This window comes from Felis catus, chromosome B2 (assembly GCF_018350175.1).
Source record: "Felis catus isolate Fca126 chromosome B2, F.catus_Fca126_mat1.0, whole genome shotgun sequence".
Taxonomy (NCBI): Eukaryota; Metazoa; Chordata; class Mammalia; order Carnivora; family Felidae; genus Felis; species Felis catus.
In genome coordinates this window covers 122,767,317-122,791,949 of record NC_058372.1, presented here as the reverse complement: position 1 = coordinate 122,791,949, position 24,633 = coordinate 122,767,317, and the positions used below count along the sequence as shown (strand labels likewise).

General features: G+C 43.7%; 1 protein-coding gene across 9 annotated transcripts in view; it reads left to right on the top strand.

The window, feature by feature from the left end:
• MAP7 (microtubule associated protein 7) overlaps positions 1–24,633 on the top strand; it is a 178,779-nt gene that overhangs the window by 21,239 nt on the left and 132,907 nt on the right. For 2 of the 9 annotated variants that reach the window (XM_023254434.2, XM_023254427.2), the window contains exon 1: positions 2,745–3,040. The exons of 2 other annotated variants lie outside the window; for them this stretch is intronic. In XM_023254434.2, the coding sequence (XP_023110202.1) occupies positions 2,908–3,040 (133 nt within the window). In that variant the 5' untranslated portion in view covers positions 2,745–2,907. Of the gene's footprint in view, positions 1–2,742; positions 3,041–24,633 lie in introns of those variants that run through there. 5 more of the 9 variants (XM_023254426.2, XM_023254428.2, XM_023254430.2 and 2 more) reach the window with 5 other exon arrangements.

Here is a 24,633-nt window from a genome sequence, read left to right as displayed (position 1 = left end):
GCCGTATCTGGGTAAGAAACATTTCTGAATGAAATTTGTCGTTTGCTTGAGACATAGCTTTTCACTTCTTCTGCCAAAAGGTAGTTTCAGCTGTGTGTGTGTGTGTGTATGTGTGTGTGTGTGTGTGTGTGTGTGTGTGTTGCTATTTAAGTACTAACCTGATTCTCTGGAAGTAGAAGAAACAAACTAGATTTGAAAAGATTTTCATAAATATGTATAATATTGGACTATGCTCACTGATCTTTTGATTAAAGAAATAAATAGGAAATAACAAATCATCTTTAATTCAAAAATAGAATTTCCAAATAGAATTAATGGCAGTAGGTTGTATCTACTGTTTATTTCTTTTTTTTTTTTTTTTAATTTTTTTTTTTCAACGTTTATTTATTTTTGGGACAGAGAGAGACAGAGCATGAACGGGGAGAGAGGGAGACACAGAATCGGAAACAGGCTCCAGGCTCCGAGCCATCAGCCCAGAGCCTGACGCGGGGCTCGAACTCACAGACCGTGAGATCGTGACCTGGCTGAAGTCGGACGCCCAACCGACTGCGCCACCCAGGCGCCCCTCTACTGTTTATTTCTTAAACAACAAGATCTTGCATGTTTGAAGCATGGATCCTCCCTTTCCTTCCTTCTCCACATCTTGCCATCTCTGTGAGAAGCTAGCGAGAGGGATCTAAGATCCTAAACGATGCAGGCCGAATTTTCATCATAAGGAGAAGCACGTTTTCACCACAGACTTGTTGGTGAGTAACGTTTGACCTGGGCAAGGAACTTCACCTCCTGTGCCTTGGTTTTCCTTCATGTAAAACGTTGATTTAGGTGGTTTCTCAGACCTATGCAGTTCTTCAACCCCATTCTCTTTTATTCCAGGTACTCATCAAAGAGGTGAACATGATTTTAAGTAAACTTAATACCTGAAATTTCCTTCAGTTCCCCAATCTACACATCTAACTCTTAATTGAATCCCCCAGCCTTTGAGCAAAAGATTTCTGAAGTCTTTTGTTTTGTTTTTTTTTTTCCAGCATGGATTTGCCAACCATCTAGTACAGCTCCAGCAGTGGGCTGGACAATATTATTGCTCGATAGCCTTGATAGTTGAACTGGAAACACCTGACATATGAAGCAAAAATGGAGTACTTACAACAGATGTTGTGTAAAATGTAAAAGCAAGTGATATGTATAAGCACTTCTTACTGCTACCACTATGCTTCATTTAATCCTCTCCCCAGTCCTGTAAGGTAAATGATGTCACCCCAATTTTACAGTGAAAGCTAAGGCACCAAGAGAAGTTAAGTGAATTGTCAGAAGTTATCCTTCCATGCAAAGGATGTAGAGAGGGTGCTTGGGGCTCCTGGGTGGCTCATTTGGTTAAGCGTTCAACTCTTGGTTTTGGCCCAGGTCATGTTCTTGTGGTTTTGTGACTTTGAGCCCCGCGTTGGAAAATGTAGGAGAGTGGTCTGGGATGGGAGGATTGTTTTGGACTTTTTAAGCAGACTTGATTTTGATTAAAAGGCAAAAACAAAAGCAACAAAAGCTACCAATTTGGCAGTAGGCATCTGTCTGTGTCACTTACTATAAATTTAATTTTTTCACACACAGCATAAATTTCAGGCAGCCTAGAAGTGGAGAGTCTTAAGTGAGAAAGCTCATTTCAGAAGAAAATAATAATCCCATGATTATATGCTTTGGAGGAAAGAGTCCAAAAAAGAACTAAAAGTGGGTCAAGTGTTAAGAATTGCTCAGCATTGCTGGTAGTGACTCGCCCAGAGCAGTGGGAACTGGGGGGAGTTGGCCGCATGTCCCTGAGATGGATCCCCCCCCCCCCCCCCCCCCCCCGTAGGTGGATTGTAGTTTCTCATTTCTCTCCTTTCAACTTGACTTGGAGAAGGGGTATTCCAAATTGCGGTCTTGGTGAGAACAGGCACGGTTCTCCCCCTGCCTGTCCTCCCTGGAATGTCTCAGGTGCGTGGCAGTGTCAATCCTCATGGCCCAGCCTGGGGTGATAGGGACCTCCAGAAAGCTGCGATGTGATACTGGGCAGAATGAGCCATGGGCGTCCAGCTATGCCTTCATCCAGGGACTCGCAAACATTGTCATGATTGAAAACCGGGTCCCCCAAAGAAGAGAAGGACTTCTTGCCTTGAGTCCCCTTCCCCATCCTGGGGAGTCCCGTGCTGCCTGTGCGGGCATGTCGACAGTTGTCCTCCGGGGCTGCAGCCTGGCGGGCGGGCGGAGAAGAAAGGAAGAGGGAGCTGCACAGCGCTGGCGGCCCCCTCCCCCCTGCTCCAGACCTCTGCGGTGAGTTCCCCCGACCAGCATCCCGCAGCTGCCTGCGCTTCCAGGCGGACCGGAGCTGCTCCCAGCCCTCCCGGATTAGGACCTGTCCCGGTTGTCAGGGCAACTGTTTACAGGACAGCATATCCCGGTTTTCCCTCTGTGCCGTGTGCCGAATACCTTACTGTGCGGTGGCAGGAAGCCTGGGCAAAGGTGCCGCAGCAGGAAGAAGCTGGGATCTGACTGAACAGGTTAGGCAGTGGAAGGAGGCTTCTGACCCTGCGTGCCTTTCCCGGGGCTCTTCCGGAAGGAAAGTGCGCCTGCGTGCTTGTGTGAGCGTGTGTGTGCCAGCTGGCGAGCTCCAGCCAGCCACTTGCCTGGGGGGAGTAAGCGGGAGGGGGCGCGGAGGGGAGGTGGGGGGTTGCTGCTAGGTGAGGGGGAACTGCAGGGCCTCAGTTGCCAAGTGGCTGGTAGTATCTGTCAGCTGTTTGCACACTGTTTACCCATAGGGGATCTATTACAAGTGCTCAAATGAACCGGCAGCTTGGAAACTAGCAGCTTCCTGGGAGCTGCAATTACATAAGCATATATTTTTAATATAATAATAATTAAAAACCAAGTAGCCGCGGTATGCCTGGATCAGCTACAGCTATCCGACAAGAGAGACTGAAGAAGACCAGTGCAAGGCCAATTCCCCTTGGTTTATTCACCATTAATGAGGAAGATGAACAGCAAAAGAATGGAAATTCCAGAAGACCTAAAGGTATGCATTAGCTCTACCCTTTGGTTGGAACTGGAGCCAGCCCCCATTTCCCACACTGTCTGTAGCACATTTACAAACTGTGTCTGTGGTGTGCGCTGTGTGGAGTGCTTGTGACCTCCTAGCACAGTTTGCTGGTTGTATTTACACATTCTGTAGAGCTGTGTATGCATGAAATGCAGAACAGATTTTGCAGATTTGGTAGGTTTCAGATCAGTTACCTTTTTTTTTTTTTTTTGACACAAGCTACTTTCTTGGCCTGAAGATCTTTAATTTATACATGCTCATTTGAACAGTTACCAATGGCATGTCCTTACCAGGAAGGAAATAGGACCTAATCCAGGTTTAAATGATCATCTCCCTACCTTGTTTAGGTGCATTGGTGATTTCTGTTTAATGATCTGAGTTTCTCCTTGAAAAGGGATGAGTTAGATGAAGTGACCTAGGAGTGAGTCCTTTCCAAGGGCAGAGAGTCAAGATGTTACTTCTTTTTCTATTCTGAAGGAGCTTGAGAAGGTGGTAAAACAAACATTGAGCACACTGTAGGGGGCAAAGCTAGAGAACAGGGAGGGGAAAGCATGACGTTTTATAACTTCTGATGGCAACTCTGCTGAACATCTGTCTGGAGGTTGGAATGTGCTGGGTGCAGAAAGGGGAGGTCTGATTCTTGTACCTTTCTTTCATACTGATGAAATGGAGCAGCAGCTTTGCCTGGCTTCTCGAATCCCCCTGTACTGCATCATTTTAGCATTGTCTCATAGCTACCCTCCCAGAGCTGTAATTGTCAGAGATGGCAACATCATAACATTTTTGAAGAGGGGCTTTAAGCCTTGCCTTTTAAGTTTCTTTTTTCCCAGTATCCTAATTCTTGCAACCCCCTTCCCCCAAATGCATATGAGCTGTTTGTCTCTTAAGCTGATAGGTTATCAGTTTTGTTGTTTCTATGTGCTGATTAAATTTTAGCTTGCATTCAAATTGTTCTGTCACTGAGATATCAAATTTCCTCTGTGTGGTACAGAGCAGTAGCATGGCAAAGTAGCAAGCAAATACTGAAGCCCTGATAGAATGAGTGTTTCAGTAGAATCCAGTGCCTGAAAACGACTGGCTTTCTTTTTCCTGGCTCTTGAATGAGTCTTAGAGTTTGCTTTTCTTAAGTATAATTGAAACTGTCAACTTTAAATCCCAAAGTGTATTTTTACTTCACTTTTAAAAGGCTGTATACAGGGAATTTCAAATCAACAGAACCTTAGTAATGTAGTTGATTTTAATCTTACTATCAGACATAGTTTCTATCTTAGAACCAAATGACTTCAGGAATTTACTGATGCCACGGATGGAAGCTGACATAGGTGATTCTTTTATTTGCCCAGGAATTAGACAGTTGAACCAGAGTGTGGTCTTGATGAAAACCCAGTACTTTCAATGGTTGGTAGAAAATCATTTGGCCTCTTAAGAGGTGTTAACTTTCTAAATTAATGTGGAACTGTTGAACTGTGCCCACTGTGTATTTTTGGAAATGTTCTTGATTTGCAGCACTTTTCCCTTAGGCATTTTGGAACAGTAATTTAGGATAGCTATCCATTTTGTTCTGAGTAGTTTTCTTGAATTCCTCTCTTTCTTCTGTGGTTCCCCCCCCCCCCCAGTTGCCTTTAGTATTTTATTTAAAGGAGAAAAGGGTAGGGGAAGTAGTTACTTCTAAAAATGTATTTATTTTTGGCAATTCGTGCAACTTTGTGGATAAGAGAGACTTAAGGAGTGTCTGAATCCCTACCATTTTTCTTTTTCTACTTTTCCTTATATCAAAGGGAAAAAGAAGAAAAAGACTAGAAGAAAAATGCTACGTTGATAAGAATGCCCAGACATAAACAAACAACATTGGAAATCTTTAATGATTCCTAACGAGTAATAATACTATTGGCTTGGTTCTAAATTTCTCATCAGGTCTGTCTGAACAGTAGGAATGTCCACTTTCAAATCTGGCTTTGTCGATCAGAACAGTGATGGAGGTATTCTATGTATGAACTGTCCAGTATGATAGCCACTAGCCACATGTACCTGGGAGTACTCGAAATATAGCTGCTATAACTGAGAAACTGATTTTTAAATTTTAATTGATTTTGAGTTTAAAGGGCCACATGTGGCTAGTGGTTACCTTATTGGACAACACAGTTTGAGTCTGAAGAGCTTTGATCTTCTGAATTTTTGTCCTCTCTGATTTGTCTATCCTTAATTGCTTCCTGGTGCCAGATATGGTCAGGTCCTGAAATGAATGTGGTTTTTAAAAAGGGCCTGATGGAGCAGACAGCCTCTTTCCTGCAAGGAAGCATAATAACCTGGCTTTATAGACCATTTTGGCTGTCCTTTCCCACGTAAATGTTATTGCCTGCTCTGAATATTATTCTTAACTCACCAATTGCCTGTACCATCTTTTGCAACTTATAATGGACTTTTATTTTCTAAATTATTTCCAGAGCATCGTAGCCAGATGACAAACAGATTATCTTCCATGTGCGACTATTAAGATAAACAATCACTTTGTTTTCTTTTCTGCCTACTCTGTGGCCTAATCAGCCAACTGTACCCAAACTTGGTTTTCATGCTTGATCTCTTTATTCTGTCATTACTAGGAATAAAGAAGCATGCTATCTAAATTCAGTAAGCAAAATGCTTCTGTCAAGAATTACCCTGGGTTCATGACAAGTAGTATCTTTCTGGGTGCTCTGCTGTTGGGTAACCATCATAATGAACTCAGTAGGAATAAACGTATCGATTACCGTCTGGACTCCCATTGTGGCTTCAAAATTACCCTGGTGGACTGAGACTGTAGTTTGTTTAGCTAGTAGATGAGATCAGTTCTTGAAGGAGGGATTTTTCTCCCATGTAATCAATAGGGATGTACTTGATAATATTGATGTATAACATTTAGAGAGTAATTGGGAGCGAATTGGGCTTATGTTCTTGCTCTTACACCTCCAGAGCCCAAGCCTCAATGCAGTGCTGACGTTAGGACTGGCAGAGGCGAGCCTACTTAGGTACTGCAGTGACTAAATGCCCTTGGATAAGTTTCAAGGCAAACCTACCTTACGGTGAATTTTGCTGAGCAGGTGTCATTATTAAATAAAAAGACATTTTCTCCCTAAACCAACACTTGTTAAATGCACACTCTGTACAGATTACATTGCTGGGTCGTTTGTGGAGATGGTGCAAAGGTAATTGACATGGTTTCTACTCTCAGAGGTGTTTACCTGTCTAGTGGAGGAAGACCACTATGGACCAATAATGCAAGAATACAAACTAAAATCAGGGAAAGGGCAGAGAGTATATCGAAAGTATCTACACATACAGTTGTGCACTTCTTGAAACTGTAAGCTATTCAAGTGCCAGGACTACTCTTCTGGGTAAGAAATTGCAGACCGCATGGAACATTACTGAATGGAGATAAACTTAACATTTAAAAATAATTTGCACAGTCTCTGCAAGTCTAACAGGAATTTTAAGAAATGTTGACCGTGGGGCGCCTGGGTGGTGCAGTCGGTTAAGCGTCTGACTTCAGCCAGGTCACGATCTCGCGGTCCATGAGTTTGAGCCCCGCGTTGGGCTCTGGGCTGATGGCTCGGAGCCTGGAGCCTGTTTCCGATTCTGTGTCTCCCTCTCTCTCTGCCCCTCCCCCGTTCATGCTCTGTCTCTCTCTCTGTCCCAAAAATAAATAAAAAACGCTGAAAAAAAAAATTAAAAAAAAAAAAAAAAAGAAATGTTGACCGTATTAGAATTGTCCTTCCAAGGTAACTACTTTGAGGGAAACAGTAAGTACTATATTTGGATGTATCTGATAGGTTAATCCTATCACTCTTTACCTCGTTGCCTCTACCTAAGAGTATATCGGGGATTCTACTCTGTTTTGTTGTTTTCCATCATTTTCCTTGGTGGAAAAAATGAAGGCATATGTTTACAGGGTAGTATTAATTGACTACTCTGTTAATATCTAGGTTAATGCCTTCTGCCCCTTTTGTTAGCAAATTACAGATTATAAAATTTCTCCTTTAAATCAGGGCGCAGTAGTTCTGAGCAAATGTGCTCACCTTCTCCCTTTACTCCTTGTCTGCCTTTTTGTTAAAATGTGTATTTATGGAGCCTGCAGTTAACTTCTTTTCTTCTGGCTTATACGCTATGAAGGTAGAATTTCTGCCAGTTAAGGTTTCCAAATGAAATACGATCTCCTATTTACCATTTATATTCCTATTGGATTGGTGATGATCTAATGGTTGTAATGTCCTCTTTGTAAGTCATGAGTCTTTTTTTTCCTCCCCCCCAAAAAGGAACGTTATGTCAAGTAAAAATGCCATTCTAGAATTAATTCTCCCACATGTTCTTGTTTCTTTTCCTCTTGGTCTCTGTAAGACTTGGACTGTTGTCTGTACCCAGTGGCTTTATTCATGCCATTTCAGCACTAGGCAAAGACATTACCAGTAGAATTTTACAACTAGTGAGGCAAATGTATTGTTAGGAGGAGCAGTAACATCAAAGATCCCTATTATAAGGAGGAAATCTTAAAGTCAAATTGACTGGCATAAATTTTATTTGCTAAAGAGACCTGAAATACAATGTTTTATTCAGAAGATTTATATAAAAATAACAGTAGATGTCAGGAACAAGGACCATAACATCTGCTGTATGGCTTGCACTCATTGGATTCTCCTTGAATACGTGTTGAGTGAGTAGAACCGTCTTCTAGGCATTCTGTGTTATAGAAGTAGAAAATTGCCATAGATGTCACTGTACAAGGGGAACATGATTTGACCTCTACATAATCACATTCTTTGTATGGTGAGGTAGTATATGCATTGGGATTTGCTTGCTGTATAAAACTTAAAGTTTTAAAAATTATGTGCCTGGGGGTGACTGAGTGGCTCAGTTGGTTGAGCTTTGGACTCTTGGTTTTGGCTCAGGTCAAGATCTCATGGTTTGTGAATTTGAACCTTGTGTCGCACACTCTGAGCTTGGAGCCTGCTTGGGATTCTCCCTCCCCCTCCCTCCCCCTCCCTCTCCCTCTCCCTCCCCCTCCCTCTCCCTCTCCCTCCCCCTCCCTCTCCCTCTCCCTCCCCCTCCCTCTCCCTCTCCCTCCTTCTCCCTCTCCCTCCCTCTCCCTCTCTCTCCCTCCTCCTCTCCCTCCCCCTCCTTCTCCCTCTCCCTCCCCCTCCTTCTCCCTCTCCCTCCCTCTCCCTCTCCCTCCCCCTCCTTCTCCCTCCCTCTCCCTCTCCCTCCCTCTCCTTCCCTCTCCTTCCCTCTCCCTCTCCCTCCCTCTCCCTCCCTCTCCCTCCCCCTCCCTCCTTCTCCCTCTCCCTCCCTCTCCCTCCCTCTCCCTCCCTCTCCCTCCCTCTCCCTCCCTCTCCCCTCCCTCTCCCTCTCCCTCTCCCTCTCCCTCTCCCTCCCTCTCCCTCCCTCTCCCTCCTTCTCCCTCCCTCTCCCTCCCTCTCCCTCCCTCTCCCTCCCTCTCCCTCTCCCTCTCCCTCTCCCTCTCCCTCTCCCTCTCCCTCTCCCTCTCCCTCCCTCCCCCTCCCTCCCCCTCCCCCTCCCCCTCCCCCTCCCCCTCTCTCCGTCTCCCCCTCTCCCTCTCCCTCCCTCTCCCTCTTCCTCTCCCTCCCCCTCCCCCTCCCCCTCCTCCCTATCCCTCCCTCTCCCTCTCCCTCCCTCTCCCTCTCCCTCTCTCTCCCTCCCCCTCTCCCTCCCCCTCTCCCTCCCCCTCTCCCTCCCCCTCCTTCTCCCTCCCTCTCCCTCTCCTTCTCCTTCCCTCTCCCTCCCTCTCCCTCCCTCTCCCTCTCCCTCTCCCTCTCCCTCTCCCTCTCCCTCCCTCTCCCTCTCCCTCTCCCTCTCCCTCTCCCTCTCCCTCTCCCTCTCCCTCCCCCTCCCTCTCTCTCTCTCTCCCTCTCCCTCTCCCTCCCTGTCCCTCTTCCTCTCCCTCTCCCTCCCCCTCCCCCTCCTCCCTATCCCTCCCTCTCCCTCTCTCTCCCTCCCCCTCTCCCTCCCCCTCTCCCTCCCCCTCTCCCTCCCCCTCTCCCTCCCCCTCTCCCTCCCCCTCTCCCTCCCCCTCCTTCTCCCTCCGTCTCCCTCTCCTTCTCCTTCCCTCTCCCTCCCTCTCCCTCCCTCTCTCTCCCTCTCTCCCCCTTCCCCCAGTCACAGGGGCATGAGCTCTCTCTCCTTCCTTCTCTCAAATAAACAAACTTAAAAAAAAATTATGTGCCTGTTTCAAGAGCTATAATCAGTGGAGCTAAAATAGCTGGCTGCTCTAACCAATAGGAACCAAGCACACGTATTTGGTGAAAATCTCCCAGCTGATAAATCTTCCCCGTTATTTATTAGAAGGTTGAATTGAGTATCCTTTTCCACTAAAATTGGCATATCTCAAGGGAGCAGCTTTAAATTTAATCCGTTGTTTCTAAAAAGTTACCAGGTCATTTGCAGGCACCTTGGCCATGTTTTGAGCAGAAACTAATACTTCACAGCAACAAAGGAAATTTTATTGAGAGGGTTTCATCTTAATTCTTAGATGTGAGCATTTAGAAAGAGCCCATTTATGTTGGACCCTCTGTGTATTAAATTTATGTTCTAGATTTGCCAACCTCAAAAGGCAAGTCATACCCTATTATACCTCAGATCTAGATACAGAGGCCTGAAGTATAACACAGATGGACGTAAGACATTGTGTTTGAAGTGTTTGCCAGAACACCGATGCATATTTTTGCTGACTATAAAATGCAAGTTCTGTTTTCTTAGGCTTTAGACCCAGTGATGATTTGTTAGAGAATTTTAATAGAGTCTGTCCAGATTCCAGAGAACTTACCATTCTGGGTCCAGTGTGGAGTTTGAAGTGAGAATGGAGCTTAGGCATATAGACCGAAGAAAATTATATTCACAGTTTGATCTTGAATATACATGGCTCTTGGGGCTAGAAGCATCCTTAGCGTCTCGGGCCTAATAAAGTAGTAGCAAGATAGTCTGTGGATTTAGTGGAACCCGTGGTCCTAAAACTTACATCCTTGGGAACATTATGGAGGCTGGTGTTGTCCTCATAGTGTCACTTTCAGGGTCAAGTATCAAGTGCTCTTGTTGAGAAATGACTTGGAGTTGGGGTGGAGAGTTGGAATCTCTGTGTGAGCCCCTGTTGAAACCTTCCCAAACAATGTAACACAAAATCTAAGTACAAATGCAGAGTCGAGATTGTAGTTGTTGCCTCTGAGCCCCTGGAGAGAACTATAGACATTCAGACCCTGTGGCTGTCAGGGCTATCAGTTTCTGCGGTGGGAAAAGTTTAACCAGATTGACTATTAGTGGCTACATCCAAGTTTGCAGAGGTTATTTCGAAATTCAGAATAACTGTGGGACGAGAGACGGTGTGATGTGCTAGAAAAAGCACTGCATGTGGACATAGGCGAGTTACGGATCTTTAACCTTCCCAAGCTTCAGGTTCTGAGCTGTAAAATGAAATTAATAATGCCATGCTCATGGGTGGAGGTGAGGATTAGAGATATTATAAGCATTTAGCACACTCTCTAGAAAATACGTGGGGCTCATTAAATGATGTTTATAAAAAGTGGGATATTTGACTACAAATGACGAATTTTCTGCTAACTTCTACCAACATACTCTTTGTCCCACTACATGCCTGTTAGAGAAATTGTCCGTCGTCTAATCTCCTGCCTCGTACCTTAACTAGCTTGTGAGTGAAAATTTCCAAGACAGCCGCCACTTTTCTGAGGCCTTTTTAGTCTCTCTTCCCCACAATAGGTATGTGTGACTGGATCCTTGTCCCATGTTTATTCGTGTGGATCAGGTGTACTAGATGTCAGGCAGATTACTCATTGCCATGCCCTGTAATTGTGTCGTGTGAAGTGAAGGAAATAAATTACCATTATGTCAGATCACCTCACTTGTTATTTCAAATATGATTAAGGCAGAGCACCTTTATTCCTTGGGGTTAATGGATCGCTTCTGGCCTTAATCAGGGAACAATAGCCATGATCCTCTGCCTTCTTGGAAACCAATCAAAGGGAACGTTTTTCTCCTTAAAATTTCTACTTTTAGAGTTTTTTTGTTTTTACGTGTGTGTGTGTGTGTGTGTGTGTGTGTGTGTGTGTGTGAGAGAGAGAGAAAGAGAGAGAGAGAGAGAGAGAACTGCTTAATGGAAGTGTCTTGGGCTTGTGGGCAGGTTTCTGCCAAGGACTTGGGTGATAGGTGCTTACATGTGAGGCTGCCAGCTTTATGCGGGCTGTTGGTCTTTTCTTGTGCTGTTTGCAGCACCATGACTGCTTGTTCTAAATTTGGTCAGTTTTCTATTACCTGCTTCAATACTTTTATTTCTCTGTGGTAGTCTTGTTTCTTTCACGAGTCAGTCAGCAGGAAGAGCTGGGAGCTTTTGGTGCAAGCACCATGTTGGATGTTACGTGCTGCTCTATTATTAAACGTAGGTGCCAGTGGATCTTTATATCCTGAGGTAGAGCTCTTCCCTCTGCCTGCTGTGTACTTTGGTTCTCCTCCTTCCGCTTTGCTATACCTGGTCACCTTCTACTTGTTCTTTGGTTTCAGTGTCATTTCCTTAAGAGTGTCCCCAGATCAGGCTGGGTCCCATGTTCTGGGCTGTCCTAGGATCATGTACTTGTCCTTTGTTGCTCCAACCAGATTGTCGGTTTTGGTGGTTGAGTAGTTGTTAAATGTCTCTCCAACAAGACTAAAGTCTGAGAGGGCAGTGAGTGTGACTGTTTCATTCATACTGTGTCCCTGGCACGTAATAGGGTGCCCAGTATGTGTGTGGTTGAGGCTCCCTAAATGTTTATTACACAATGACTGATTAGAGATGATGCACTGACACTGAGAGCCAGAGAAAATGAAGGGAGCACAGCAGGGGAGGCTAACTGTCCAAGCCCTGGAACATTCCGAGATCCAGGACTTTATTCTGAATCCAGCAAAGGCCTTGAGATACCAGATAGATCATCATCCTGCCTGGTGAAAGGACTGTGACTTTTGTATTAAAGACCTTTGTCCACTAGCCTTTGTGCAGAGAGGACCTGTGGTTAATTTTCTGCTAGGACCTTATGGCTGAGAGAGTTTGCAGATTCTGCCGTGACTGACTTGGACCAAATTCCAGTGCCAGATCATTCCAGAAGCACCTTCTACCATCATCTCTCCTTGAACTACTAGAGCTCATTTTTTTTTTTAACTTTTTTTTTTTTTTTTTTTTTGAGAGCACAGGCTGGGGAGAGGGAGAGAGAGAATCTCAAGCAGGCCCCACACTCAGTGCAGAGCCTGGTGGAGAGCTCGATCTCAGAATGGTGAGACCATGAACTGAGCTGAAATCAAGAGCTGGACTCTGGATTCAACTGACTCAACAGACTGAGCCACTCCAGGCATCCCTGGAGCTCATTATTAAGTGTTCATTTTGAGGTTGTGGTATATGCTCATTACAGCCATGTCTGGAGTATTACAAGTATTTACCTTCCTTTGAACAACTGAAATTCACTATCATGGCTATAAAGTATAAATTACAAGTCAGGGGGAAATTACACGTAAGAAACAAATCCTAATTGACTTCAATTCTCCCAGCTCTCCATGAAACATAGTGTCTCCCACTGCTACCTGCTTCTCTGTGGGTTCGGGAAAGAGCTTCTGCAAGCGTAGGGCAGTCCAGTGTGTTCCTGGTCACCCTCTGGCCCCCCAATCCATTCCAGTGTACCTCATTAAGCCACACTGAGAATTTTCCTTTTATGTCTCTCCTTTATAATGCCACCTCTGCATCAGCCAATTTTTCCCCCCTGAGGCCCAGAAAAACAGATTCTTTGTAGGTGGATGGTTCCTGGCACAGACCTTTCAGTCAGCAATATATAAAGATACAAAGTAGCATCTGCAGTGTTAGGATTCAAAACCTCAGCACTCTGGGTTTTCACCCTGGGCTGGCGCTGGGAATCACGTTTTCTTTTTAAGAGTCTGTTACCCCTGATTGTTCTGTGACACTATAGTAGTAAATCCTTTTCCTAATTCTCACACGGTGGTGTTTATTATCGTCTCGCCTCTCCTTACGCATCCAGTAGTTTAGAATACTGTTGCATAAACATTAGCATGAATTATGAATGGAACTCCAAACTGGCCACTTGGGTCAACACTTCCAATCATCAGTCAACTTGACATTTTCTCACAGTCTAAATGACTTCAAGATCGTCTCCATTGTCACAAGTTGCAGTGACATTGACACTTTCTCTGCTGCTATGTGACCTTCACTTGGCTCCGTTTAGGTAGTGTAGGTCTGTGTTGGGACTTATTAGCTATCTACAATACCACGAGCCCAGAAATTCCCCTAGGCACCCACAAACTTCAGATTCAGCAAACACTGATTTTTGGGGGGTGTCTGCCCCATGCTAGACAACACGCGCGGTCTCCCCAGCTGTGTGAGTTCCTTCTCCTGCCGGCACCGTGGCCTCACGCCTTCCGAACTCTTCATCCTCTGGGTGACCCCTCGGCTCCCGAACCCTGTGTTCTCACCGCTGTCAGTACCCTTCCAGCTCACTTGTGTGCTTTTCAAGCCCGGAACTCATGGGTGACCATCTCAGCAATGCACTTGGAATGATGCCTGGTCCTTTGCAGGCCCTGAGTATCCCCACGCTCCCCACACAGCCTCTTCTTTCCCCTTCAGGGCTGCCGAGTGTTACTGTGCAAGTGTGCTCGGGTCTGCTCCACTGTCTTCTGGCTCTCTCACCACATGAGCCTGTCTGCTGATGGCCCGTTGTTGTGGTCAAATCCCATCCTAGCTGGTGTTCACCCTGTGTCTCATCCATTCAACCTCACTCTTCACGTCTAGCATTTTCTGTCACTGTCTTGTGAACATGAGGATGTATTAAATTAGCTTCTACGTCATCATTTACTCACTGGAGTAGAGGAAGAAAATAAGTAGAAAGACACATAAGCCTGCATTATTCTAATTAAAACTCAACGACACGAGAGAAGAATGAGGGATTTCTGTTTTCCTTTGATGTGATTTTGGAGAAGGGTAACATTTAAAAGGGACTGTTGGCCACCGACTCTAGATTTAACTAAATCCCAAGTATCAGGAGATGATTATGCTTATGTGGCCAGTGACCTGATTTTGGGGGAAACGTTATTGATAAGAGAAAAGCAAATTGAATGCTCTAGACCCCATCTGAGAATTTCTTGTGGATCATTACTACTGTTGATGCTTCATGAGGGGGTTAATATAATTACTGCTCCATATTACTTCAGGAGAACAAGGTTAAAGAATGAGGCCGTACGTTCTTGAGGTGACGTGTTAAAAAGCAAAACTTTAATTCAGGACTTAAAGTGTTTCTTGAATTCCTTTCTTCTGAGAGTACTGTAACAATCATTAAAGTGGAGGCCTACTTTGTTGTTACCAGTGCCCTAGATTTGTTTTTTTTTCCCCCCAAGATTAATGACTCTTTAATGACTCAAGGTAACAGAAACCGTTTTGGCTAAATATGTAGCTATTTATGTTGTCCTCTAGCCTATTTTATCTTAAAACTTAACCGCAGCATTTTAGTGTGAAAGTTAAAGGAAAAAAATAAAACCATCCTGGGTGAGCCTGTAGCACTTAGCATCATTCGTTTCTTCGCCCTGTGGCCCTTAGATTTAGAGTCCACTCTTGTAAGCCGTTGACTGAAGGAGAGCAAACATCCCTGAATGGAGCCTTCGCAAGCACCCTGGTTCGTACATTGCTTAGGACAGTTTGGGCAGCAGGATGTGCTAGAACCAAAATTCAGGATACTTGATCTCTAAATTAACAGCCTGAGAAAAACAAGTTTCCTTTTCCCGATGCTGATGAAGATCTCAGAATCCCAGTGATGCTTCAGGACTTCTAATGACGTGAAGAGTCTTTGATAGTGTCATCCCTGGTGGAAACCAAATTTTCTGGCTGGTAAAATGAGCCAAGTCAGATTTGAATGTCATGGAAGTATCTCCGAAGTTTAAAATTGGGGATTGTCGGGGCCCCTGGGTGGCTCGGTAGGTCAAGCGTCCGACTGCAGCTCAGGTCACGATCTCGCAGTTCGTGGGTTCGAGCCCCGCGTCAGACTCTGTGCTGACAGCTCAGAGCCTGGAGCCTGCTTCGGATTCTGGGTCTCCCTCTCTCTCTCTGCCCCTCCCCCACTCATGTTCACACGCTCTCTCTCTCTCCCTCTCTCTCTCTCAAAAATGAATAAATGTTAAAAACAATTTGTTTTTAATCGAGGATTGTATATGAAAGTAAATGTTGAATTGAGGGTGTTCCCATGTGCGTGGTGTTGTGGTCTCCTGGAGGCAACATGTGGAGGGATTAATAACTTGGACTCCGGGAGGTGGCACAACGAGCTCCAACTTTATGCTTCAGGCAAGGTGCTTAATATTTCTGTACCCACTTGCTTCGTCTATTAACCAGGGATAATAGCAACACCTGTCTCGTAGGGTTGTTAAGGATTAGGTGGGATGATAACATAAGTGTGCTTATAACTGTGCCTGGCACTAATAAGCTAGTGTGTAAGCAGTACCAAATGTTATTTGGAAAGTTTTTGTAGTTTGATGGCTTCATTGTAGTGTTTCTAAAAACCCAGCATTGCTGCTACTACTTCTAAATTTTAGGAGACTTAAAAACAGTTGAAAGTAAGTTATATGAGGATTAAATAATTAAAGATTTTTTTTCTAAGATGTCTAGTGATCATATAAGTATAGCAAATATTTTTCATGAACTCCTTTTCCTTGACAGTTACTTTCATAACAGCATTGTGAGCCATGTGCTTTTGTATCAGCCACACAAAAATAAAGGCACTATGAAGTGTGTTTGAAATGTATCGTTGTGTTCTTAAGGTAATATTCAGGAAGATACTACATCATGGCTGGATAACCCAACTCCTTTTCACCTTGCACACTGGTGTAAGGTTGTATAATTTTCTCAGTCCACTATTTTATCATTCATTTTGGCCTTTAAAAGAAGGCTATAATTTATAATATTTTGAAAGTTGTTACTTAAAAAAATTTTTTTAGCAAACAGCTAACATAATAACCATATGCCTGAGACCCAGATAAAAAACGTTATAGCAAAATATACAATATTTATGGGGAATATACATAAAATATTATGGCTAATATCACAGTTTCCTATGTATCTTCCATGGTCTTTTCTCCTTCCTTCCCTTCCTCACCCCCTTTTCCCCTTCCCAGGAGATAACATGTACTCTTCCTGTCTGTTCCCTCACTTTCACTACATGGATAGATCATTAAATAATTTACATGTTTAAATTCATATAAATTGTATCATATTAATATGTCTGTCAGTTTGTACTTATCCCCTCAAGTTTTGAAATACCAGTCCAAGGCGCCTGGGTGGCTTGGTTGGTTAAGCGTCTGACTTCAGCTCAGATCATGATCTCATGGTTCACGGGTTCAAGCCCTGCGTCAGGCTCTGTGCTGACAGCTCAGAGCTTGGAGCCTGCTTCAGATTCTGTGTCTTCCTCTCTCTCTGTCCCTCCCCCACTCATGCTCTGTCTTTCTATGTCTCTTAAAAATGAATAAATGTTAAAAAAAAATTTTTTTTAAAGAAACACCAGTCCAATATAGTTTGCTTTAACTGCTGCCTAGGATTTTATAACATGACTTTACCACAGTTTAATTCTTCATTGTGCTTTTACTAGTTTACTTACTGCTTTCCATACACGATGGACAGAGAAGTTGATTCATTTTTTTTGTCTTATCCTGTTGCCACTGCTGATTGTGCAGCACTAACCATCGGTACACTTCTCCTTGGACGTATACGCAGGTTTCTCTGGTATATTCCTAGATGTGGTGTGAGCGTTTTCACGTGCCAGATTGCTTTTCCAGAATCATCTTGTCAACATAACCCCATGTGTACTATGTGAAGGTCCCCATTACTCCGTATCTCACTTAGCCTGGATTTAGTAAGACACTTTGATTTTTGCCGGTTGGATGGCTATGAAATGGCATTTGGTTTTAATTGGCAAAATTGGACATTAGCTAAGGTAGTGTTTTGTTTTGTTTTTTTAATAATGGGAACACCAGCATTGTTTGGGTGGGTTTTTTTCCCCTAGAGGAAGGCAGGGAAACTGCTGCATCAGTAATCTGGTTTAAAGCTCATTGTTTTTGGCAGGTATACTGACTCACTGGGGGAAGAAACAGATGGGAGCACCACCATGCACAACCGAGGGGAAGGCAGTTATCTTCTCCGCTGACATAGTGGCTGGGGGCCAGAGCCCGGTTTCAGATTCCCCTTTTCAAATAGCGCATCTAGCGTCTGGGCCTGAACCTCTTGTTTTCCTCTTATTACTACTACTTTTTGGTCATGCGGCGTCATTACGACTAGGGTACCCAGAGAAAAAGCAAAGTACAAAAGTTAGGTTCGTCCTCCTGATAAAACTAACTGTACTAAGGTTTCTTTTAGGATGAAGAATGTAAGTGGAAGGGAGGGGGGAGGTAATATTTGGGGAAGATTTCTGGGGAGAGCATGTGTTGAAAACATTGCTTAAAATCACATTTGGTAATTATTTGTGGCTTTCCATTATTCATGTAATCCTTGGACCTGATTAGCATTTCTAAAGTATAAACTCTACAAATGCAAGGCATTACCATGAATAATTAAAAGGTAGGGAGTTAGCTATACGTGACTGTGGGTTTTCTTTTATTGTGGAGGCTATTTTAGTAACAGGAGGAAGCTTAGAATTGTAGACAGCTAGTCTGGAGACTTCGATTATGCTCTCAGCTCAGCCACATGTCACAATACATTGTATGGTTGTTTTATTTTCCTGGAAAAATAAAGTGACTTTGCTGGGGCCAAAGAATCCATATTCTGTGCTGTGAATCGGTGTCTGTTACAAGGGTTCAAACTGATTTCCTGGGAGGAGAGTCAGGCACAGCATAAACATAATGATTCATTGGTCAAGATCGCCTTGGTAATTGCCGTAACTCATTGATTCAGAATCCCTAGCCCCACAAAATAACTCTCCCAAAATTTGGGGCATTTTCCCCGGGAGGTCAGATGTCCTCATTTGCAAGGCCATCTGCACTGGTGCCCCCTCCATCCACAAAGCACTTTTTTACTGGTGCTCTTCCACGCAGTGCTGTACCACTTGATCTCTGTATGTTATGTTTCCCAAACTGGTGTTCTACAGGTCATTGCTTCTGCAAGATGTTAATGGATGTACCAACAAAAGAGTGATTCCAATTCTAGTTCAGGTCAGTTTAGGAAATCTATTTCTATACTATAGGACTTGTAAGGGCATTTAATATACAGTTATAAATTACCAAGAAAGGAATTTAGGAGGGGCACCTGGGTGGTGCAGTTGGTTGGGCATTGGACTCTTGATCCCAGCTCAGGTCATGCTCTTGCAGTTTGTGGGTTTGAGCCTCGCACTGGGCTCTGAGCTTAACGTGCAGAAACTGCTTGCGATTCCGTCTTTCCTTCTCTCTGCCCCTCCCCAACTTGTGCTCACGCACGCGCTCTCTCTCTCTCAAATAAATAGACTGTAAAAAAAAAAAAAAAGAAAGAAAGAAAAGAATTTAGTAGATTTACTTGAGCACAGTCCAACTGTGTACGGGTTATGAGTGTGCTGTGCAAAGAACACCACTTCAGGAAGTTCTGTAGTGTTTGTGTGTTTGCGTGCAAAGCATCGCTGAGGAAGGTCTTCATTTACCACCACATGTGCCAACGCTGCGAGCTGATCTGTTGCAGATGGATGATTTAGATTTGTAAAGAATGGCTTCTGGTAGATTCTCTGACAGGCCACAATGTATCTGAATTTCTCTCACCGTCAAACGTGGACCCCTGCTACATAACAGAAGTCTATAAACCTAACTTGGCTGTTGGTTAAAAAAAAAAAAAATGCACAGAAAAGCATCTCAGTCTTTTCTGGTTCTCGCTGTAGATATAGAAGGCAGATACTTCTTAAGCAAATGCCAGACTCTGGTCCATGAAGCCCTGGCTGCCTCTGAATTCATGGGAGGAGTCTTTCTTTCTTCTGCAACCTCATGCACAGACTATGATCCTCCCTTCCTTCTGATGACCCAGTGAATAAAGGAGAGAAAACTCGTGACAGGAACTTAATTGTTTCCTCCAGATCCTTACCTGAGAGCTGCATGTGAGCAAGCCGTGAGGGATCTGTTTATTTTCTGAGCTCTAGAAGCAGAAGTAACAATGAAAGTTAAGTCATGCTATGACTTAAGTATGGTTTGATTGTTCCATAACTTGTTTGACATGTACATAATAAAAGACATCTGGACAGAGAATTTGGATAAATAACTGGAATCAAATCAATGCTATATAAGCTTAAAGAGAAGGGAACAGAAAGGAAGATGTGAAAATTTTTCCATTTCCAGCTTTGTAGTATTGGGTTAGTACTAGAAACGAACGGAGCCCTTACCATGTGAGAGGCCCTGCGGGGCGCTTTTCAGTGTGTTCACGTTTAATTCTCAATTCCACTTTGACAGTAAAATACTGAAGTTCCAAGGTGAAGTGACTAGCTGAAAATAACACTGCCAGTAAGTGGCAGACCAGCATTCAGACCCCTCTGTCAGGCTCCGGGTCACCTGTCACTTGCTGTGACAGGACAGAAGAAGAAGAAGAATGAAAGAGAGCCCTTCTGATCCCCAGCATGTAATGATTTTTAACAAGTTTGTAAAATACAAAATATATATTAAAAAGAGACTAAAAATCGGGGCATCTGGGAGGCTCAGTTGGAAAAGCAATGGACTCTGGAACTTGGGGTCATGAGTCTGAGCCCCATGTTGATGTAGAGATTACATTTAAAAAAGTTTGAAAAAAGAGACTAAAAATCCCAATGATCATTCTGAGAACCATCACTGTTGACATTTGGATGCATTTTCTTTTAAACATCTTTTTTCTGTGCATCTTCTCAGTGGTTTGGAAAGTAGATGTTCCGCTGTAAAATCTGTCAGTGGTTACATTACCTAAGGTTTTTCCCCCCAAATGTTCTTGAGCTTAAGTTACCGGACAGAGCCAGAAAATGTTTCTTTCTGTTTATAAAAGACGAGCTTATATTCTTAAAACAAAAACTTCGGAAAATGCTTACGATTGGAGTATGTGATTGCTAATAAATCACAGCAGATTTTGGAACACCTGCTTTTTAAGAATCTGTTAAAATCATAAATTTGCTTTTTGCCATTCAGATCCCTCTGAGAACCAGCTAGAAAGGCACAACACTTTGCTACTCTGGCGTTCCTATTCTTTTTTTTTTTTCTTAATTTTTAACGTTTATTTATTTCTGAGAGACAGAGCATGAGCCGGGGAGGGGCAGAGAGAGAGGGAGACACAAAATCTGAAGCAGGTTTCAGTCTCTGAGCTGTCAGCACACAGTCTGACACGGGGCTCGAACTCACGAACTGTGACATCATGACCTGAGCCGAAGTTGGTCACTTCACTGACTGAGCCACCCATGTGCTAGCATTCCTGTTCTTAAGGAAAGGTGGTATCTGTAACATTACTGTAAAACCCAGAAAGAAATTAATTAGAGTTAGTTCCAAAGTGTTTCAAGGTCAGTGAAAGGACTTTTACTAAACTTGGGGCAACTCTAGGCAACAGCTGGACAGATTCTCCTTACACATGCAAATGCACTTAAATGTTGGGATTAACTGAAAAACAAGTCAGATATTAACAGTATGTTCCACAAAGAAGGAATTGAGAAGGAAAATTCCATTCAAGGAAACAACGTAGGGATTGTAAGGGATAGCTTTCCTGGCCTGGGATGCCAGTGAGACCTATGGAATTTGGAACTTTTTATCAGAATAATTGTTTAATAATAATTGCCTTTATTTATTGAGCACTTGCTGTGTGCCAGGTAGAGCTAAGTATTAAAATCCTCCTCATAGATGACAAAATGGAGACTCAAAGAGGTTAAGTAACTAGATCAGGATCACACAGCTAGGAAGTAGCGAAGTCCGAATTGGAATTTAGGTCTGTGACTGTAGAGTCCACACCCGTAACCATTACTTTTGGTACTTTGCAGTGTTAGCTATATTTTATATGTCTGCCCCCCCCCCCTTTTGAGTCATTTTCATTAGATGTCTTTGAGCTACATCTCATGCACTTCCTTCTCTTAAGCTCTAGGCAAGGTCCTGGTCAGAGGTCTTTGGGTAAGACACTGGCTTATGTAGTCACTATATACTTCCAGACTTGCAATTTGTCTATAGGTAACAGTAAAATAACAACTAAGCCAGTCTTTGGGCAATTCCTTAATCTTTGAATGTCTTATCTTACCGTTTGAGCTTCAACCACTTGCTAGATCTGTAGGTCCTGAAAACAGTTCTGCAGGAGTGAATCTGGCCTTTTCTAATAGTCTCATTTCTCTATAGAGAACAAAACAAAATCAGTAACTCCCAAGATCTACCCCAGATCAGTAACTGACTTCTTATGTTTAGTGCAACAGAATGACCTCAAGATTATCTTCCCTTTTCCTACTAATAACAAAGGAGGAAAAGTCTTTCATATATATATTTATTTTATTATTTTTTTTTTCCTGAATAGAAGAGCAAGTTCTTTTTCTTCCCCAAAGCTGGAGGAACTCTGAAGGGTAGGGGCTGGCCTCTGCGGCTGTGACCTTGCTCCCCCACCACTTTTCTGTTGCTAAATTTGAATGGCAGCCCACTGATTGTATTTCAGAACTTTTTGATAAAAGGTTAGAGTTTATTTGTGAAATCCAGGAAACCGGTGACTGGCACAGAGTTCTTCTAAGAAGTAAAATCTCAGTGATGCTTCAGAGGTTGGTAGACCACAACCTGCCGTCAGATCTGACATTGGGCTATTTCTGTATCAAGAGTTAAGAACGTCTCTTTTTACTTTTTATCTTTTTTTTTTTATTGTGGTAAAATACATATAACATAAAATTTGCAATTTTAACCAAGTGTACAGTTTAGTGGCATTCAGCATGTTCAGTTGTTTATGTTTTATTTTTTTTTAATTTTTTTTAATGTTTATTTTTGAGACAGAGAGCATGAACGGGGGAGGGTCAGAGAGAGAGGGAGACACAGAATCTGAAGCAGGCTGCAGGCTCTGAGCCATCAGCCCAGAGCCCGACGCGGGGCTCGAACTCACGGACCATGAGATCATGACCTGAGCCGAAGTCAGACGCTTAACCGACCAAGCCACCCAGGCGCCCCATTTATGTTTTAAATGGTCGTATAAACAAAACAACAGGGGACCTACTTCTGTGGTTTGAAAGCCTAAAGTGTTTACTGCTTGGGCTTTTACAGATAACGTTTGACCCCTGCCTCAGTCTTTGTCTGTAAGGAAAGATGAATGCCCAGTGTGTAGTCAGAGAGCCCCGAGTTCGCTTCTGGCTCTGCTGCAGTTGTCGGCTGTATACTGCAAGGCAAGTTACACGACTCTGGGCCCTGCTTTCCTCGCGCCCTGCAGTGTGTGATGCTAACAGTAGACCTTCCAGGGCACCCCCGTGATGAAATGGATACGTGAGAGGCGCCATATTAGTAGGACACTTACACAGTAAGTGAGGGCTCATGTAAATGACATGTCCCGAGGAGGTTTGTGGGCCCTCTTTCTCCTGGGAGGTTCAGGACCCAACGGAGCCTGAGAGCTGCTGGCCATCTTACTGCCACCCATAGGAAAGGCCAGCCTGAGGGCAAAGCCAGCCCAAAGAGGAGGTCAGAACTTAAAAAAAAAAAAAAAAAAAAAAAAAAAAAGTCAGAGAAATGGAACTACTATCCTAATGACTCACTGCATTTTTCAGATGAAATTGATGACCTTCCTATTTTGGGGCCTGTCCCTTATATAAATCCACATTAGTTGAATTAGTTAAAACTTCCAAGTGGAAGTGTTCTGTATTAGTTTGCCGGGGTCGCCACTGTGTGGCTTAAACAACAAATTTATTTCCTCATAGTTCTGGAAGCTCCCAAGTCCAAGGTCAAGGTGTAGACAGGGTTGATTTCTTCTGAGGCCTCTCTCCTTGACTTGCAGGTGACCATCTGCTCTGTGCTCACATGGCCTTCCCTCCGGGCCTGTCTCTTTATCTCCTCTTTTTATAAGGACACCTACCAGTCAGATTAGGGCCCACCTTAATGATCTTATTTTACTTTAATTACCTCTTTAAAGGCCCTATCCATACACAGTCATGTTCTGAAGAACTGGGGGTAAGAACCTCAAATGCAAATCTGAGGGGGACACAATTCAGCCCATAATGCATTCTGATTTTTATAGTATTCTATGTGTATTAACTACTCCTGGAAACATGGTGGTAAGGAGAGTGGGAATAACTTGTTTGGTTCATGAGGCCAGTCAGAGCCCACTGGGGCAGGGGTGGATGATCCCATACAGCGAGGGAGGGTTGGAGTGGCAGTGGGGGTGTGGTGACATGGCCACTACAGCCCTCAGCAAAGTTCCTTACACAGTGTAGGTGTTCATTACCTGCCAGCTTGTTAGCTGCTGCTGTTCTCTAGAAGTACAAGCTATTTTCAGAAGATAACTTTGGACTTTATCTTCATTGTAAATTTCCTGAGTAATTAGCAATGTATTTCGAAGTGTTTTTTTTTTTTAACCCTCGATTTGTTATATCATTTTTTGTAATGAGTTTTACTCTTAGAATTACAAGTCCAGGAGCTCTCTCAGAAGGTCATCTGTATTTCTGAGCCTCCAGTAAATATGACATTTAAACCAACCCAGAGGGTGGCTTATCACACTCAGAAGTCACCGGTACCTTCTAGTGTAACATCCCCATGCAATCAAGCTGGCATCTCGAGATGTTCAAGGGAAGAGGCTGAAGGCTGAAGACATTAGGCCAGGCCTAAAGGAAATACGGCTTCTCATCAAAACTTTGGCATTCAATTTCTGCTATGTTGAATTAAATCAGTTAACTCTTGCTATGGAACAGAACAGTCCAAAACATACGGCTTACAACAGCAGTTTACTACTTCTAATGATTCTGTGGGTTGGCTTGGTGGTTCTGCTGCTGGTTTTGCCTGGGCCCACTCCTGGGCTACATTGAGCTAGGGGGCAGTTTGGGTGGGAAGGTCATTGATGGCCTCACTCACTCACCTGACAGCTCATGGTGGCCATCCACTAGCACGCCTGTGTTGTCGTCCATGTGGTCTCTCATTCTTAAGTAAGCTGGACCTATGTGGTGCTCTCAGGGAAGCATCCCAGGAGAGTGAAAGCAGAAGTTGTGGGGCCTCTTCTGGCCTGGCTCTGGAACCACACAAGGTCGCTTCTGCCATGTACAGAACATGAACAAAGCATGTCACGAGGCCAGCTCAGATTCAAGAAGTAGGGAAAGAGCCCCTACCTCCTGGTGTGAGGAACAAGAAATCAGATTGCAAAGGAGCCTGGACACAGGCACGGCTCTCGAGGGGCTGTTACTATTATAATCTGCCATAGCTGCTAATGTTGCCTGACCACCCCCCCCCCACCCCCGAGATGCATCTCTCTGATTGTGATTGGTATGATATACTGATGAGAAAATATTTCAGGCTTATATGCAAATGTATATTCTGTTTTTTTCTCAGAATATATTCATGAGTGTGCTTATGGATGCATGACGTTTTAAAACATGTACTGAATAACAGGTCTGTATTTT